The sequence below is a fragment of the Atractosteus spatula genome, chromosome 22 (genome assembly GCF_055471065.1).
Source record: "Atractosteus spatula isolate fAtrSpa1 chromosome 22, fAtrSpa1.hap1, whole genome shotgun sequence".
Lineage (NCBI taxonomy): Eukaryota > Metazoa > Chordata > Actinopteri > Semionotiformes > Lepisosteidae > Atractosteus > Atractosteus spatula.
This window is the reverse complement of record NC_142727.1, coordinates 12,335,986-12,353,212: the sequence shown is the minus strand read 5'-3', so window position 1 is coordinate 12,353,212 and position 17,227 is coordinate 12,335,986. Positions and strand designations below refer to the sequence as shown.

Here is a 17,227-nt window from a genome sequence, read left to right as displayed (position 1 = left end):
GTGCTGAGGCTGCTTCTTGTCACTCATTCTCTTCGCAGCGTGCGAGCGTACCCAGAAAACAGCCAAGGAGCAGTGTGCACAAAAAAATATATTTAAAAAATTGAAATATAGGAGAAAAAAACTCACCTACCAAAAACCCTCAGCATCTTGTTACAGGAACATACCTTTATAAAGCAAGAAACATCACTTATCTAGCGATTGCAATGCTTCAAACCAGGGATCTCATCTGGGCATTGCTTTTCTTTGGCAGTGCAGGTAAGGTTGGCTTTTTAAGTGTTTTTTTTTCTTTGAAAAAGTACCCGCTTGCAATTAGTTTTCACTGTGGGTTGTGAGATATCCTGCTAGTTGCACTTGGCGTCCCTTCATCTCATAGACCAAGTTGCACTGTGTTCAGGAGCCAGATTTATTGTCAGACGGGAGCTGTCCTGACTGAATTTTCCAGGGCTCACCGAAACGTTATTCTCTTATAATTTCATTGAATGCGTGCTCTAGTGATGAACTGAGCTCGGTTAATTCCTGGTGCGTGCACTCAAAAACCGACTTTGCCGTTTTAATGTTGGTGTTATTTTTGTTTGTTTTGTTTTGTTTTGCATGTTTGGTAACATTGAAGTATATTTGTACAACAAATGTTGCGTCTCTGTCCGGTTTGGCTAGGTGGGAGCCGGGTCTTGGCAGCGAGCATTTGCACTGTTAATAAGGACTTGGCTCATGTGTGGGAGATTAATTGAAATTAAAATCAGAGCATGCATGGCGTGCAGTATATGTAGTCCGAAAAAGAAATCTATGGTTGAATTAGGTTTACGCATTTATCCTTAAGGCGCAAAAGATTAGGGCAAGAAAACATCCTGAAGTTTAAGTTCACAATGCGCTGGTATCGCTGAAGGGTGGTTTAAAATTAAGCAGTGGAGCATGTTGTATCTGAACTGATCCCCGGACAGATCAAATTCGTCTTTATTCAGTCTCGGTCTCTCCTTTTCTGTGCAACGCTCGATTTCGGTATAGCAGAGCAAATAAGTTGCAACAGACATTATTTTTTTTTTCTTCCTGCCCCCTTTTTAAAGCAGCTGTCTGTCTTTATATTTGCGAGTGTTTCTGTGAAGCGCAGTTTTTGAAAAGGAGACGCCGTGATTTCAGCTGCGGAATTACTGTACGTTGCGCGATTAGGGTCCGGTGGCGTCTCTCACATCTATCCAGTAGCATTCATCACTCCCCTAGCAATCCAGGAGGGGATCCCCTGTGTAATGGGACATTGATTTTAAGAAATTGTTATATTTATCTGTTGTGTAATTGGAAGGGGGGCTTGCGTTGCCACGTCAAATCGTGGGTACTGTTCCATGGTACCGTGCGCGTTATAAAAAGGTAAATAACCCAGACGTAATTCATAGAAATAGCATCTGGGGAGCTGAATTGCATTGTGCGATGAGGAAGGCGAAGTACTGTACTCCTGGAGGCGTGTGCGTGTGTAACCCAGCGGAGCAACTCCCCAAACTCTACAAATAATGTTTTAACACAGTTAGTAGGCGTAAATCGGGAATTTCACACGCAGAGAAAACGGCCATAAAATATCGGTTCAAAAGGGCTGCATCTGTGCTGTGTAGCTCATGGCAGTCGTGCGCATCTATGCCTTTCTAGAGTCGGTTGAAATGCTGAGCTATCCAATCGGAGTGCGGGGACCTTGGGCGGGAATTAGCCCGTTATTTTTTTATTATTCCAAGGCATCATTCGTTATCTCTTGTAGCCATTTCCAAAAAAAAAGAAACTAAAAACAAATTAAATGGCTGCAGAATATGCGAAGGGTGGTCTGCATATTATTATTGCGCTCTGTTAAGTTCATGTTGGCGAAGAGATGATTTTGTGTGTGTGTGGGTGGGGGGGGGTTGCCCCTGAAGACATGGTTTTGCAGTAGGATTCGTTGCGCGCAAAGCATTCTCGGATTAGGAACTTCTACGTTAAACCAGGCTCAATAATTTGCGGTTTAAGAGGATAAAAGCGAGGCTAAAAAATGCGTTGGGAGCGTGTTGCTTCGTGCTCATGTCAGTGCAGTTAGTAACCGACCTCATCCGGCGAGGGGAGAGGGGAGCCAGACCTACTACGCGCGTTTAAATTGTGTATTATACAGATTGCGCTGTCTGCGGGGCAGGACCTATTGAAGTACTACGGTGCAGTGCTACTATGGTAGTAGACGGGGGTGGGTGGAGGAAAGGGGCCGTGTTGCGTCTGTCTTCAGCTGGATAGAATTGCAGTTGCATGAAAACCAGTCAGGTTTTCGGACAGTGAGGGGGCGGGTGGCTCTGGGTCGGTGGGCTGTGAGTGAGTTGGGTGCCTAGAAGGAGCCCGGGAGTTGTAAAAGGAGGGAATGCGGTAAATAATGATAGAAAAAAAACCCCATCAGCTATGCAATGCAATCCATTAGCTATGCCGAAGACGCGTCCGGATTGCGCAGTGTGAAACGATAAACCCATCTGCCAAAATGAAAAAGGGAGAAACAATAGGGTCAGGGCTTCATTGTGGAGACAGGTAGGCGCGCTGCGCTCTAGGTGGGGTTCTTGAGGCAGCGCACAGGCTGAGTTTCCACGCGTAAAAATACTGCATTTCGCCTCTTTGGAAATTAAAAGATGGAAGTACTTGTTGAAATTAAAAGATTCCCTCAGATCCTATCCCATTCTGCACTAAAACAGTCACTTAAAACAGTAATAGCAAGAGGATAATATTTATTCAAACCTAATTTTGTTAACTAGCTGGTAGTTTTTATTTAAATTTTTACTAGCGAGATAAGGACTCGGCTGGTGTGAAATTAGCTTGGCTACCCCCCACCCCCCCGGAAAAAAAATAGGGAAACGCTGTAATGTCTGATGGAAGATGTCCGCTGTTCCTTACTTTGGGGGGGGGGGAGATGCACTTTTTTTGGGGATAAATTAGAAAAGATCTCTTTTTTTATCTGGGCGCAGGCTTTGGTGGGGTCGGTGCTGAAGGGTTGATTGATTGATAATGCTGCGCTTGAAGGGTTGCAGGGCGGGGACACACTACACCTGCTGCTCTCAATCTGCGCACAGCGTTCACGGGCCCCGGCCAAAACCTGGAAAAAAGCAGAGGGAAGTGATTAAACCGAAGAGGCGAGTTTTATCCAGACGTGCCGCGGCGTCTTCTCTTTGCCGAATGTGTGCAAGCAAGTACACGGTGTCGGCTGTGATGTGGCCACAGACACTGCGGGGTCTGTGCATAGGGGATTGAGACGCCAGAGCTTCACCGTGTGCACTGCGTAAACAGGTGTTGTGAGTGCACTAACACTAACAGCTCTGTGTGTTGTTGAACGGCGGAACCTGTTATTTAAAAGCCTGCTCTCAAGCAGGCACTCAAACAGGCTACGGTGTTGCACAAAATTCATTAAGTGATGTAGCTATTTATTGCCAGGTTAGGCGCAGTTCAGGCCATATAATGTTATTGATTCAGCAGGAAATGTCGGGATTAACGGGAGTTTGCGCCCAGTGTTGACGTGTTACTGTTGTAGCTGCCATTAGCCTACTCCTGCCTTTGGATGGATGGGCTCTAGTTGGCCAGTTGGCTGAGTATCATGCTGTTAAGGACACAATGGCACGGATCTTAGCTCTTTTCCCCCCCTGTGAGAAAGGCACTCAAACTTTAGCCTAATATACAGAGACCTGGAAAATATGCAGGTCTCTGTGTATTTCTGAGATTTTGAGACAATCGTACAGTTAAGTGCAGCTTGTAGACCCTGTCTGCAGCACTTATTGTTGTTAGTTGCTGCAGTACTCATATACTTAGTTTTTAGAAAGCATGATCGGGAACTGTTAGAACCATCACACAAATGTCAAGCTAACATTTTGAACTAATTTTGAACACATTTAAAATGCACAAGCTGGTTGTGAGAACATAGACCAGCTGTGTCATGTTACTTACTGTATGTAATTTCCACAGTCAGATGATGAGGACGGTATACAATGAAATGAATATGGTTTCCTTCATTAAAATAGTTTCCAAGGACACTTTTTTCACTTTTTTCACTTTTCTGTTTGAGACATTTTAGAGATTTCTACTTGTGAAGAGCTACAGAAGGCTTTGGCAGTGCTTTGCAAACAGATCCTTCTGTGTGCTAAGTGCAGTTTTGTTGGTTCACAGGGGGTGGCTACATTCACAAGGAGTCAACAGTGGAAATAAACAGGCAGGCTTAAGATGGATAACATCTGTGATTTTAAATTTTTGAAAGGTCAAGACAAGGATTTAAGAGGAACCCTGAAATTTGAGACCGAGGTGGAGACCACAAAAGCAATAGGAAAAAAGACTTGGAAACGGCAAAAGAATGCTGTTTTATTGTATAATGATACAGCTATTTAATATTTAGTGCTCATTTTTCTATATGCAGTATGTGCTACATCTGCATTTAATTTTCTTTTTGCTTCACAGGCATGTGTAGGTTTGAATTAATGGGCTTTCTCAAAGTTTGAAATATTGTTTACTCTGTGCACAATGACACCTCTGCTGCTGTTCACCTTGCTGATAAGGTGAAAAGTTTGCCCAGTGGAATACAGCCCTGCTTCTTTATTGTCATTCGTACTAGGGATGTCAGCTGTTAGCATATGATTTTGTTTTTCGAACTCTTTGTGCGTTGCACTGCAAAAGGGACATAAGTATAGGTGGGATTGAGTTCAGTACTGTAGAATAAAATGCTGTGTTTCCTGATTCATGGAGAATTTCTAAGAACTGATTTCACTAGCTCTAAGGGCTGTTTTTCATGGAATATGGGTTAAAGGGTCCCTTTGAACCAGCTGCTGAAAATAAATTAATGTATACAGTATTCTGTTTGTAGAATCTTTGCATATTTGATGATATGCTTACTTTGCAGTACTTACACAATGTTTCAGATGAACAAAGGGAAAGCTGAGGCCCTATCTGAATCCCTAATAGGAAAAACAGTATTCTTTGGAAGTAATAAACATCTTGGCATATTGTGTTGATTACTTTGTTCCTCAGTTTAACTGCAGTCCCCCTCCCAAGGAAAAATGAAAGTATGCAGTTTTAATTGCCCAGTTATTAATTAATTCAGTATAATTTAAACATTTTAATCTTTCATACAAAAGTAGAGTAAAATAATGTCTTTCGTTATGCCGTCAGCTACACATCAGTTGTCTTCTGGGTTCCTGCAACCAGACCTGCTCTTGATTAAATGTTGTGAAGTGTTCATCTTAGTCCCTGAAATGTCTTACCAGACTCTTCTTCGGAGAAAGGCGCAAGTTTGCCTAAGTGAGCCAAATTGATTTCTCGTCAGTGATATTTTTCAGCGGCACATGTTCTGTTGTTTTTTTTTGTTTTACTTATGGTGCCTTTGTGCTGAAGAGAAAGTAACAGTTCCAAGTGTGCCACGTCACAGTTGTGATGATCCTGAATAAAGGTGGCACTTCACTGTTTCCTGTGTGGGCTCCATTTTTAAAGCAGTATATTTGTGATATTTCTTTTCCGTTTGAAAACAACAGCGTGCCTTTTTTTTCCCCTGCGTATATACTTATAGTCATAATATAAAAAAAATGTGTTTGAAGAGGCCAGGGGGCGGTTTGGCCTTTTTTAATTTTATTTTGTATGTCGCCGTTAAATAAAGATGGGCTGTCTTTGCATATTAATCACTTTGTGAATGGAAACCGGCCTGGTCTACTTTGTGTAAACTCTGAAGGAGTCCCAGGGAGCCCCTGAGAAAAAAGGAGGGAACTGGGATTGTGCTGCTGAAAAGGCAGCCCTTCCCCTCACCTCTGAAAGGGATTTCTGTCCATTCAAGTGGAAGGCTGCTGAATGCTGGTGACCTAGAATGGTCGTCTTTGGTGGAGTAGTTCCATGACATGTGGGGGGGCTCTCTCTCTCTCTCTCTCCCCCCCCTCAGTGAGGAGCTGGGCAGGGGGAGGAGCTTGAGGCTGGCTGGCTTTTGTGCTGTCTCTGGGCTGGGGTGTGACTCATCACTCTGATGTAATCCCCAGCAATGGAGGTTATCTCATCCCTTGGTGTAATGCTCTCCTGTGCTAATTAGCGCTGCATGAGCAGAAAACGTGAAAACAGTCCCTCTTCTGGGGAGAGGTGATGGTGATGAAACAGTTTGGTCCAAAATGCAAATTTCTTTTTGTATAAACACTTAAAACCACTGGTTTGTGGAACGACTGTAGGCGGTTGCATTTGAATGGTTTTTAATCACGGGTGTTTTAAAATTGTATGAGCTGCTTGGAATAGTGGTTAGGGTCTTGCAATGGCCAAGTCATTTGTAACCCTTCTGTGGTCACTGCCGGTGTACCCTGGGGAAAAAGGTACTACATCTCCATTGCTCCAGTCCACTCAACTGTAAAACTTACTGGCATCTCATCCAAGGGGTGGTGCTGCATAATGTTTGCTAAGGAAACCATGATAAGCATAGGACTGATGGGCCTCTACATGTGGTAGATGCTACAAATGAAAATACCTTTGTAGTTTAAGTGCTCTAAAATCCTCAGTTGATGTTTTTTTGATTACTTTTCAAAACAGATGGGTGGTACTTAGAAATAAGTGGTTATTTATATATCAGTTCTTCTTAATCGAAGATGGGATGTTTTTTTGAAGGCATTGGGTGAAAGGCTCATGAGGTTGTCGGGGAACACAGTTTCTGCCTTGTTTTGAACCGCATTTACAGTGCTGTCGGAGACATGCTCTGGCATCAGCTCTTGAGTTCTGATTTCATGCCTGCTACTCTAGGTATAATAATCAGCCAACCTGGCCTGTTAGCGCATCCTTTGAGTGGGGCTCTCAAAGTAAACTAGCTTGTGAACAGTGGAATTGAGCTGATTAACAGTTGGTTAAACAGTAAAGATAATAGTTGTGCTTGACTGCTGCCAAGGGAAGGACTGATCTGTTGAGGAAGGCCGAGCTAATAGCATCCTTTTGTAAATTACTGCATGAACATTTATTACACAGCTTATTTTCCACTGCGGGCAGTGGTGACTAACTTAACGTAAACTTGGCAGAGCTGCTGGGCCACGTCCTGTCTTGTTTTAATGAACTGCGTATGGGCAGGGTAATGTTATGATTTCTAAGAAGCTGGCACTTCTCTTCTGGACGATGCGCAATGCACGAATAAGGAAAGCCTGTTAATTGTAATGAAATCCCTTTCTCTTTGTTCACCTACTGTACGCGAGGTATGTCATCTGTGCAGTTAAAATCCTAAGAAGTGAATAAGCAAGGAGATCATTTTTGCTGCTCACCAATGAAGTGCGCTTGGATTCGCAGAAATGTCTAGTTGACGCAATTGTGCGATTGAAACATTTTCAAGGTTGTTAAGATGTTTGTGAGACTTACACTGTAACCATTCTTTCCCCTTGTTTTTTGGGGGGGGTTTGCAGATGGCGCAGGAAAGATTTTTCTTTTACCTCACCTGAAAAAAAGAAGCTTTCTACCTTCCCCATCGAATCTGGTGTTGGAACAGTTTTCCTGCATTCATTACCAACCTTAAGACACATTTTCTCAATTTAGAATGATAACCTATATCTTATAATGCCTGTACTTTGTTATAGAACAGCCAAAAGACTTACGGGTGTTTGATTTGTGTTGTTAACTGTGTTTGAGGTCTTTTGCAGCACAGGATCACATATTGCTTTTGGAGGCCAGCTGACACTTTTAAGTGTAAGTGGAACATTGGTGTCATTCTAGGACAGTTATTTTCAGCATTCTCCATTACTGAAAACTCAGCTTCTATTCTGCTAGGATGTGCACCCATACCAAGAGTGCATTTAACTTTCATCTGCCTAGAAATGCAAAGTAGCGTATATTAATTTAAACCCTAAAGGATATGACGGAGCGAGAAGCTTTTGTTAATGTGCAATATACGCCTAAATGATTACAGTGCATCAAGTTATTCATTCAGGGGTAGAAACCCCTGCCAATATCTTCAACACTTAAAAGCAAAATCGCAATTAGCAAAGCTTCTTATTAAAGGAGACTGCGGTATTTCTTTTCAGAGAATGATAAATTGAAGTCAGATTTATTAGGAATTACATGCAGTTACCACAGTTACAATCCAGTGCGTTTAAGGTTTAGATTAATATCCATGTTTGATACCTGCAGTTGATATCAAGAGGTTATTAATTCAATATTGGCTTTGGCCTTCTGATACTTATTACAGAGTGGAGTGCATGGTCTTAAGTACAGAATTTGTTGAATACAAAAAAATGTGATTAAATTGTCTACCTGGAACCTTATTCCATTCACATTATATTGTTGCACAAACCCCAGCATACAGCATGGCTTTATTTTGAGAATCTGCTTCTTGTTGAAATAATGAGTATATTGTACAGAATGCTGGTATGCGTATTCAGACTGCAAAACCTGCTCTATTGTTTGGTGATTTGTGAGCAAAGCTGCTCATTGTTTGAGGGGCTGCGGGCTATGCTAAAAAACAGCGAAAGTATCTAGGGCTAATCTGTCAATTGCTAAATGAGATTTTCTGTTCAAACTGGCATTCATGACGTGGGGAAATATTAAATTGGGGTGGCAGCAGGGGCAGACAGTTTGGCGGTGTTGTATAATGCAGAAACAGAGAAGGGATGATTATTAGGTGGGGGTCTTGCTGACAGTACAAGCCAGCCCTACCTTCTTTTCTTCTGGAGCAGCTTGTGCAAAAAAATGTTAAGGTAATAGCAGCCGCAGGAACAACAGTAAAATTCCAGTGGAGTACCGTAATGGGGCACTTACATTGAACTGCCATGCAGTACAATTTAACGAGTTAACAATTGGAGAGGAGTTCTTAAATTTTATTTCCAGCTCCAAGGGTATCCACTCTTCAGTGCAGCTGGGTTAGAAGGTGATTTTACATCTTGCGCAGCATTGGTTAAGTGCTGTTCCTGAAATTTTCTGGCAGTACAGAATACACCACCAGCCACAGTGGAAGTGGCTTGTCGATCATTTATGCTCTTCTTCACACACAACCGGGCTTGGATGGCTGTGCGTTTCATGCATATGGATGGATTTTTTTTTTTTGCCTTTGGAAACGGAACAGCGTACACCGGAACTGGGATGAAGAAAGGAAAAAAGGCTGTGACTGAAGCAAAAAGCAAAACTGCTACTCGAGAAACCGACAAATAGAAAAGCAGCGAAAAATACATAAAAACAGCTGAGATGCTTTGAGGCCGCAGTACCCAAATAAGATCAATATTCAATATTTCTAATCTATAAAATTACTGAACATTATTAAATACATGCTGAAAATTTGGTATTAAAAAGTAGAATTAAATAACCTCCCCTCTGAGAGAGTCTGGGGAAAAACCGCCTAATTTTATCACAACACATGAACCTGCATTGAGGCCTGGGCCTCAGAGAGTGCTTGATTTATTGGGGTTAAGCATTTAAAACAATGGAAGAGGAGCACTTTGAATATACCCTGCTGGCTTCAGCCTTAATCTGTAGAAGGGGAGCAACCGAGAAGCAGACAAAGGGAGGGAGAAGGATGCTTTGTGGGGGAGGAGCTCAAGATGTTATGCATGCCTCTGTAGTAGCTTCAAAGCCATTGTTTTTTGGCTTCATCATGCAAAACACAGGAGTGAACAGTACAGGATGATGCATCTAAAGGGTCTCTATATAATGTGTAGGTTTTCGATAAAGTTCGGGAGTTGAAAACGGATAGCTCTGTTTAAATACAGGCGGTCTAATTTCAGAAACTCATTTCAATAAATGATAGGGCTGTTTCTGAACACATGGTTTCAGGTTTTAAGAGTGCTCTGTTGGAAGAGTTTCGATGCCTTTAAAGTTTAAGTGCAGTTTCTGTCAATGAGATACTAACAGCAGTAGTCGTGGAAGCAATAGAATCTAGTCAGCTGAGTGAAAGTTATCAGATGTTTCTATATATAAAAAATGTGGGTCAGGTTTTCTCCTATGAATTTAGCTCAAGAGACCCACACTTCCAGCTATATAGAACACATCAGTTTAAAGTGTGTATTTGTAACTGCAGATTTTTGGATGGTTTTTCATTCTTTTTTTAAAAATAAAAGACATGAATATTTTAACACAGTGGCTAATAGGATAAGTGCGTTAGGATTGTGTATTCCTGACTACAGACTTATGAATCGCATATATCACATAGCCTCACAGGACATAAAACTTCAATATTCTAGCAGCCTTTCACAAAATAAGTGGAATTATGACAATCTTGACATGTGATTTGCATAATTAAGAAGGCCAAAGCTATGCTGTGATTTTGCAGTTAAAATTAATAGGGACTCATTTGGAAGCCTGCTGTGTCATCTGCGAGATTACAAGTGCATGGAAGAAGGAAGATTTATGAGCTGTGAACTGCTTAGGTATCAGTTTCTTATCTGGACATTTTTATCATTATGACTTACCCCATCTCTGGCATATCGAGCTATATATGTTTTGAACGTTGCTAAAGTGCTTTCCTGTACAGGCTTTCAGCTCTGATGTTCGATGAGATTATGAAGTCTGATGGCTGCTGTTGTGCAGGAAGGAGTGAGCAATATTAGTCTCAGAGCAATGAAATTTGACAGGCAAAGACAGCATCATTGATCAGCGGAGACTGACGATGTGTTATAAGTATGTTAGTTGTGTTCTGGTGTGTAACTCCAAGGCATTCAGTTTCAGGTTTGGGGCTAACCACAGGTGACCAAGATCATTATTTTTGAAGACATTTCTTGAGATCTGTTCCATTAAGCCAAGACCACAGATAATCTTGCCCTGCAATCATTTGGCTTTGGGTTTTCTTTTATTTGAAAAAGAAAAAATGGTAGACGCTTAAACAGTGTCAATGAAACATATCAATAATTCTGAATGGCATTTTCATAGCTTTGAAGAGGAACTCCTCTGTAACCCTTATTCTTATATTCTTAATTCTTAAGTAGATATTTGTATTATGCCCTCCCTAAACAAATGACCAAAACTAATTGCAAATAAAAGTATGAGAAAGAGCATTCTCATATTTATGCCCTTATTATTATCTGTAAAAATCTCACAAATCCTCATGTTGTTTTCATTACATTTCGGTGTTACAGCATTTTGGGATTCTCTATGTTTTATTTCCTATTTGCAGTATGGGTATCTCCACAGCCTGCAGTACTTCTATAAGTTCCATATTCACGAACAGTGAATCTGTATTTGATTTTTGTGGTATGTTTTGTGGCTATGGATTTTTTTTTTTAATGTTGCACAGTCATCTGAATGTAACACTAGTTCCACATTCGCTGCCCATCTCAATTTAAGCAGGAGTCACGTGTATTCTTCTTAACTGACGAAGTTTTTCATTTCTCAGGCACAAATAAATGACACGTCTTTTATTTAATGTGCATAGGCAGCATAGCCGGGTGACATTTCCAAATCAAACACATTATCTGATTTCCTGCGTGTTGTGTATTTTCAGAGACTGCAAATATCTTCACTCTTGTGTGCCCCTGTTAACATTCCAGACAGCAGTCTTCTTGGGGCTATAGGGTATAAAAAAAGAAAATTCGAGAAGAAGCTGTGTGGTCTTAGCTTGCGATAGAATGGAAAATGTCCGTTTGTTGAGCAAACCATTATATGAAGTCCGAGACAAGATATAAGGTGAAAATGCGTAAGCGTTTCAAAGCTGTCAAAACAGTGGAGATTTGACTTACTTGCATACGTTCTTTTTAAAACATTTTTAGCTGATTAAAGCAGCCAAACTGAATTCAGGCTTGATGTTTGAAGCCTCCTTTTCCAAGCAGATTTTTTCCCCCCTCTTTCGTATGATAAAAGTATTATCGGAGAGGTTTTCATGTGCTGTAATGCTCCTGAGAAATGACTTTGACGCTTTCCTTCTATCCGAATCTCTAATACACCATTATAGCAATTCCGAACTCTGGCTCATTCCTCCTGGCTTTAACTCTACTCTCTGCATTAGCTCTGACATGTGGTGCCGCAGAGAACATCAATGGGAACCAACAAAGGCAGTCCCTTACAACTGACATCTGTTTACACGTGAAAGGAAACATCAATTTCAGTGCTATTCTCATCTGAATTCTTGGGGAAGTGTTTTCTTGCTTTTGTTGTTCCAGAAGGTATGTTTATGATTAATGGAACGTTCAGCAGTTTTAAGATTGCGGATGCGAGGTCCCAATTGCTCTTCTACTATAAAACCAAATTATAGCTCCGTTTCCTAAGCCCACATTCACAAGATAACACTCAAATCAAGCACTTTTAATGAAAAAGGTACATTGAAAAGTAGTTGTTCTTATTTATATTGATAAGCTAAGTATACCCTTTGTTGGTGAACTGTCAAAGGAGCGCTGTTTGCGCTAAAGCTTGTGAGTAATGCACTGTTGTTGCTGCTATAAATGTTTGCCGATTCTTCTGCTGTTGATTGTGTTAGACTTGCCACCCAGGTGGCACCTTTCCACCCCCATTCGGCATTCCTCGTGCGCGTTTGCTTCTGTTTAAGAGAAAATGGGTTTGGTGAGGAATGCATGAGCAACATTTCAGTATGTTTTAATACCATAAACAGTTTAGTGTAACACAGCCATCAGTGAAATACAGGGCTACCCCTGTATGTTGAAATTCAGAATTGCAGTCCTGTGCTAACCGAACTGTTCAGAGCACTCCTATATGCATGGGAACATGTGGTGTGAACCCCTGTTACGCCCCTCATAATGAGTGGGGCCCTGTATCAATGACACCTCTTTAGCTGTCAGTATATATCTTGCTGTCATATGAAATGGGATCTCCTCCACGGCCATGACTTTTGCCGCTATTTCAGAATATCAATTAAGTGTGCTGGGATATGTGACTGATTGAATATTGTCTTCATGGAAGTTATTTACGGCACGTCTCTGCCTCTCCCCCCCCCCCCCCCCCCCCCAAATAGAAACGAAAAACAGTTCAGCTGTTGTCTCTGCTCTACAATTTGGAATAGCAAACCAGATGGGGCTATACAGTTGCAGATAACAGAGCTCTTTGAGAACAAGTATGTTTTTTTTTTTAGAGTAAACCTATAGCCCATTTTATTGCCAGACCTTGGAATCTGGTTTAAAACAGATTTTCGTGGATTAAAGGACCATTTGGGGTGATGTTCCTCGGTGCCCTGGCTCTCATTTCACAAACAAAAAATCTAAATGTCTGTCTAACCCGAGGCAAAGCAGGAGACGCTTGTCTAATCCTTCGGTCTGGGGGTCCTCCTCCGGAGGTGCAGATGTGAGGGTGGAGATACTCAGAATGAGGGCCAGTCGAATTACAGAGCGATGAGCAGTGCTGCCGTGCTCATTTCCGAGGCCCTTAACAATGTAAGCAGATTAGAAACAAAAATAGCCTGTAATACTACTCTGCTGAAGGGTACAAACATTACGAATGGCATGAGGCAAAACATAGGGTGGATGTAGTGGCGTGCCTTTCATCTGATGGCTTTTTGCCTGCATATCTCTTTTTTTTTTTGTCACGTCTGTGTCCAGTAACCGAGTGCCATGGCAGTATTTCCTAATCCATTGTATCCTTAGATCTTCCCTCTTTTTATATTTGGGAAGCGACTTCTTGGTTGGTGGCATTTGGAAGTTGAGACAGCTGTTGACTTTTTCATTTTTAAGTGGTGACTTCCAGTCACTCTGGAAAAGATGAAGGATTCTTGGTTTTTTTTAAATGCAGTTTTAGAAACTATGAATTTAGTGTCGTTTGGCCTGGCTTCAACTCCACTGCCTTCACTCTGACACATGGCATCAATGAGGAGATTCAACAAAGACCTTTATATAAGACAGCTGTTTACATTTGTGTATCAAAAGGAATGCCCAGCTCCAGATGATTGATATAGTGTCTGCATTACGGAGAGCTGGTTGTGCAATCAAATGCAGTTAACTTCAGGGTCAAGGGGGGGTCACAGTATTGTAATTTTCTAGTGCAAGAAAAAAAGATGAAAGCCGTGTATGATGTGGTACTCTTAAGTAAAGAATAAAGTACTCTCGATAACTCGGTATTGAGCCCACTCAAATTCTTTGACAAAAAGAAGAAGCCTACATTAAAAGGATGATTCCGGATTTCACTTTCAATTTGGTCAAATTTAGAAAATACTGTGAGCTCTGTTCCCTTGGCATTGAACTTGCTGTGGTTGTTAGCCTCAACAGTGAATGGGGTGATAAAGGAATAGGCCATACATTAAGAGCTCTCAGGACATAGGGATGTCATTCTTAAAAGGAGAAGCATGTATCTGTGTTCCGTTGCACTCAGACACTTAGACAGGCCACATTAATCCATACTGGATGTTTGAAAGACAAATCATGCACCTGAGGAGTTTTAATATTGATTTCTGACAGCAGTTGTGCTTCTCGTTTTAGGAGTTGCTTCAGGATATAATAAACGTGAATGCAAAGGCTTTATTTTTCTTTTAATGCTTAGGATTAGTTTTAAAATCCTTTTCCTTAGGCCTAGAGGTATACCACTGGTATCTTTTTTGCAGTCCTCTCAAAGTACATTAGAAATGTGCATTAATTAGATAATATCTCCACGTAGTGTGGTGTTAATTCCTGGAAGGTAGCTTACCTTTCTCTGTTCATTATGTAATGCTTTTTTTGTACACTGGCCATAAATGTACACTAAAGCAACAGCATTGTATTTTTTTTCTAAAGCATCTTCAGTTTTCCAACTGCTTTATCTAATACAGGGTCACCGGGAAGTCAAAGACTATCCAGGTAAGCTATGGGTGAAAGGCAGGATACATCCTGGATGGGACGCCAGTCCATCACAGAGCAGACACAAACACACCAGGGCCATTTCTCCCAGAAGACAGTTTGTTTTTGAACCATGGAGGAAACTGTAAAAATATAATTTTCAAGCAAAAGTATTTAAATAGTATTATATCATATGCACTGTATAATAATTTAATAACTTTAAACTTAAGAAACCTGTAGTCCTCATGTTACATTGATTCAGTTAAAGCACTGTCTATTGTAAAAAGTTGTATTTTTTAATTTTTCGGTAATCAGACCTGTTTGATTTTGGCCCATTTAAGGTAATCAGTGAGCACTGATAAACGTTTGAAACAAAGCCCATGAATGGGGACAGGAAATCCCTAAGTATGTTGTTGGTAGCTTACATTTGTCATTTTCTGTTCTGTTTTTATTCTTATGGTGGCAGATGGTAGACAATTTTCTTGCACTATTTCACTGTGTTCTTTAGCATGAGATCATTGCTCTTCAGTTATCAGCTCAACTTAAAGCAGAGAAACCTGTGTGGTTCCCTTTGAAGTGTCTTTTACCTTAAGTACTAAATGCAAACATTGAATACAGGCAAAAAACTCCACCTTCTCTGTCAAGATCATGGGCAAGTGGGATTAAACAAACAGAAGGAACACTTTACTAAAGAGTAATGTTAAATAGAGTTAGCTTGTGCTGTGGGCTAAAATTACAAACTAAAAATTAAATTGGTGCTTTGTGCTTTCTTTGAAAAACAAACGAGTCCTTGGATTATTAGAAAAAATCAGTAAAAGTGCTTTTAACTTGAACGTCTTTATATTTGTTCACTGTAGAAAATGTCCTCAGAGTATCTTTGTCTTTAAAAGGACTGTTTCAAAGCAAATCAATATAAAGGACTGTAGAATTTGAGAGCTTTGCAGAAACATTTTTAAATGTGTTTTACGTATACGTTTTAAGACTTTGTTCCCCATTAAAAATACATATTATTCAATGAATTAAGATTTGAATAACCAGTAAACTAAATGGGTGTTTATCAGTAAAGCAAATTATTACTAGATGTAGGAGAATAATGCAGCGTGCTGTTGTAATACACATTGTGACAAATTAGCCTAGAAAACTACACAGTCTACTGGGATATTCTGCACGCCATAGAAACGGGAATGGAATTGCCCTGTTTTAGAGATAGTTCTCTTCTGGACAATGTGGAATATATACAGACATCATTAATCATTGTGACAGTAGACTAGAAGAAGATTGAAATTTAAAACACAATTAAAAAAAAAACTTCATTCTCGTGTGTGTGTGTGCCAGGATAAACTGTGTTCTGTCTTTTTAAAAAACTAAACGTGAATAAAGAAAGGTAAATAAACACAGAATGAGACTCAGTGAAAGTCACAGATGTCCTTATAAGGACCTTATAGAAACACACACGTGTGGGTGTGGGGGGGGGGGAGAGATGAAAGCACAGAGCAGCAGTTTCTTCTCTCGAGATCTTAGGGAAGAGACTGAAGCTTTGGAAGGCATTGACAGAAAGTGTGCAAACGTGGAGGGCTTTGTTCCAATTTCACATTTGAGCTTCCTCATTAGAAACTCGCTGCTATTGTCTGCTGGTCTTAATGAGCATCAGTGCTATCAATAAGGACACAAAGAAAATGAAGCATAACATGCAACGTAATGCTGGAATCCGTTTACACTGCAGTTCTGTGACTGCAGGGTGTGTTTTGTCTTCCTGAGAAATATGTCCTAGCGGCGAAGACTGATGGATATTAAGGGTGAACACTGGAACGAACTGATGTATCGGTGTGAAAAAATAGACAAAATGCAAACCCAAAAAGGAGAAAACATTAGGCAGGCTGCTTGCATATTTCTAAGTCATCGTTTATTACACCTGCACCCCTCTGCAAGACAGACACAGCCACTGTTTATTGCATTATGCGCAGCGATTCATGCTACAAAGAACAGTAAATGACATGGAAAGAAAAATACTGCAATTAGGGTTGTGAGGCGTGTCAAGGCGATGAAATTCCACTGAGAAAAGTTTGGCTTCATGGGGGCGTCTGGAGGATTCTGCATGATAAAACTCTGGAGGGCTTTTGTACATGATTTATTACTGTCTCATTGCTCATTAGCAGAATTCAAAAGCAAAGGGTCGCAGTTTCTAACTGAACATGGTTTTGTTGTGGGATGCATGTTGAGTGCTTAGACAAAAATCCCACATTCAAATTTTGAAACAGGTCAATGGATGTAGCTTTTCTTCCAGAATTTGTTTAAAATTTACGATGGATTTGCGGCTTCCTGACAGCGGCACATCAGCAGTGCTGTTCACTTGGAGTTTACTGAACAAAAAAGCGTTGAGTGGAACCTGTAAATCCTAATGCAACTGCTTATAAACACCCGTATCAGACTGTTCTGTAACTGTAAGTTGTCAATTCTAGATTCCATAGGATTAATAATACCTGACCATTTTTAAGTTTTTGAACTTAGTTTTTTGGAAGACATTAGTATAGGGAGGAATATTCATCCATTAATCCATTAAGTAGTACAACCCCTATCGCGTGCTACAGGGAAGT

At 40.7% G+C, this 17,227-nt stretch overlaps 1 protein-coding gene across 9 annotated transcripts in view; it reads left to right on the top strand.

The window, feature by feature from the left end:
• Positions 1–17,227, top strand: part of LOC148816834 (neural cell adhesion molecule 1-like) — a 246,055-nt gene continuing 228,828 nt past the window's right edge. For 6 of the 9 annotated variants that reach the window (XM_088939428.1, XM_088939426.1, XM_088939427.1 and 3 more), the window contains exon 1: positions 19–255. In XM_088939428.1, coding sequence (XP_088795554.1) covers positions 204–255 — 52 coding nt within the window. In that variant the 5' untranslated portion in view covers positions 19–203. Of the gene's footprint in view, positions 256–17,227 lie in introns of all 9 variants that reach the window. The other 3 variants (XM_088939431.1, XM_088939429.1, XM_088939425.1) reach the window with 1 other exon arrangement.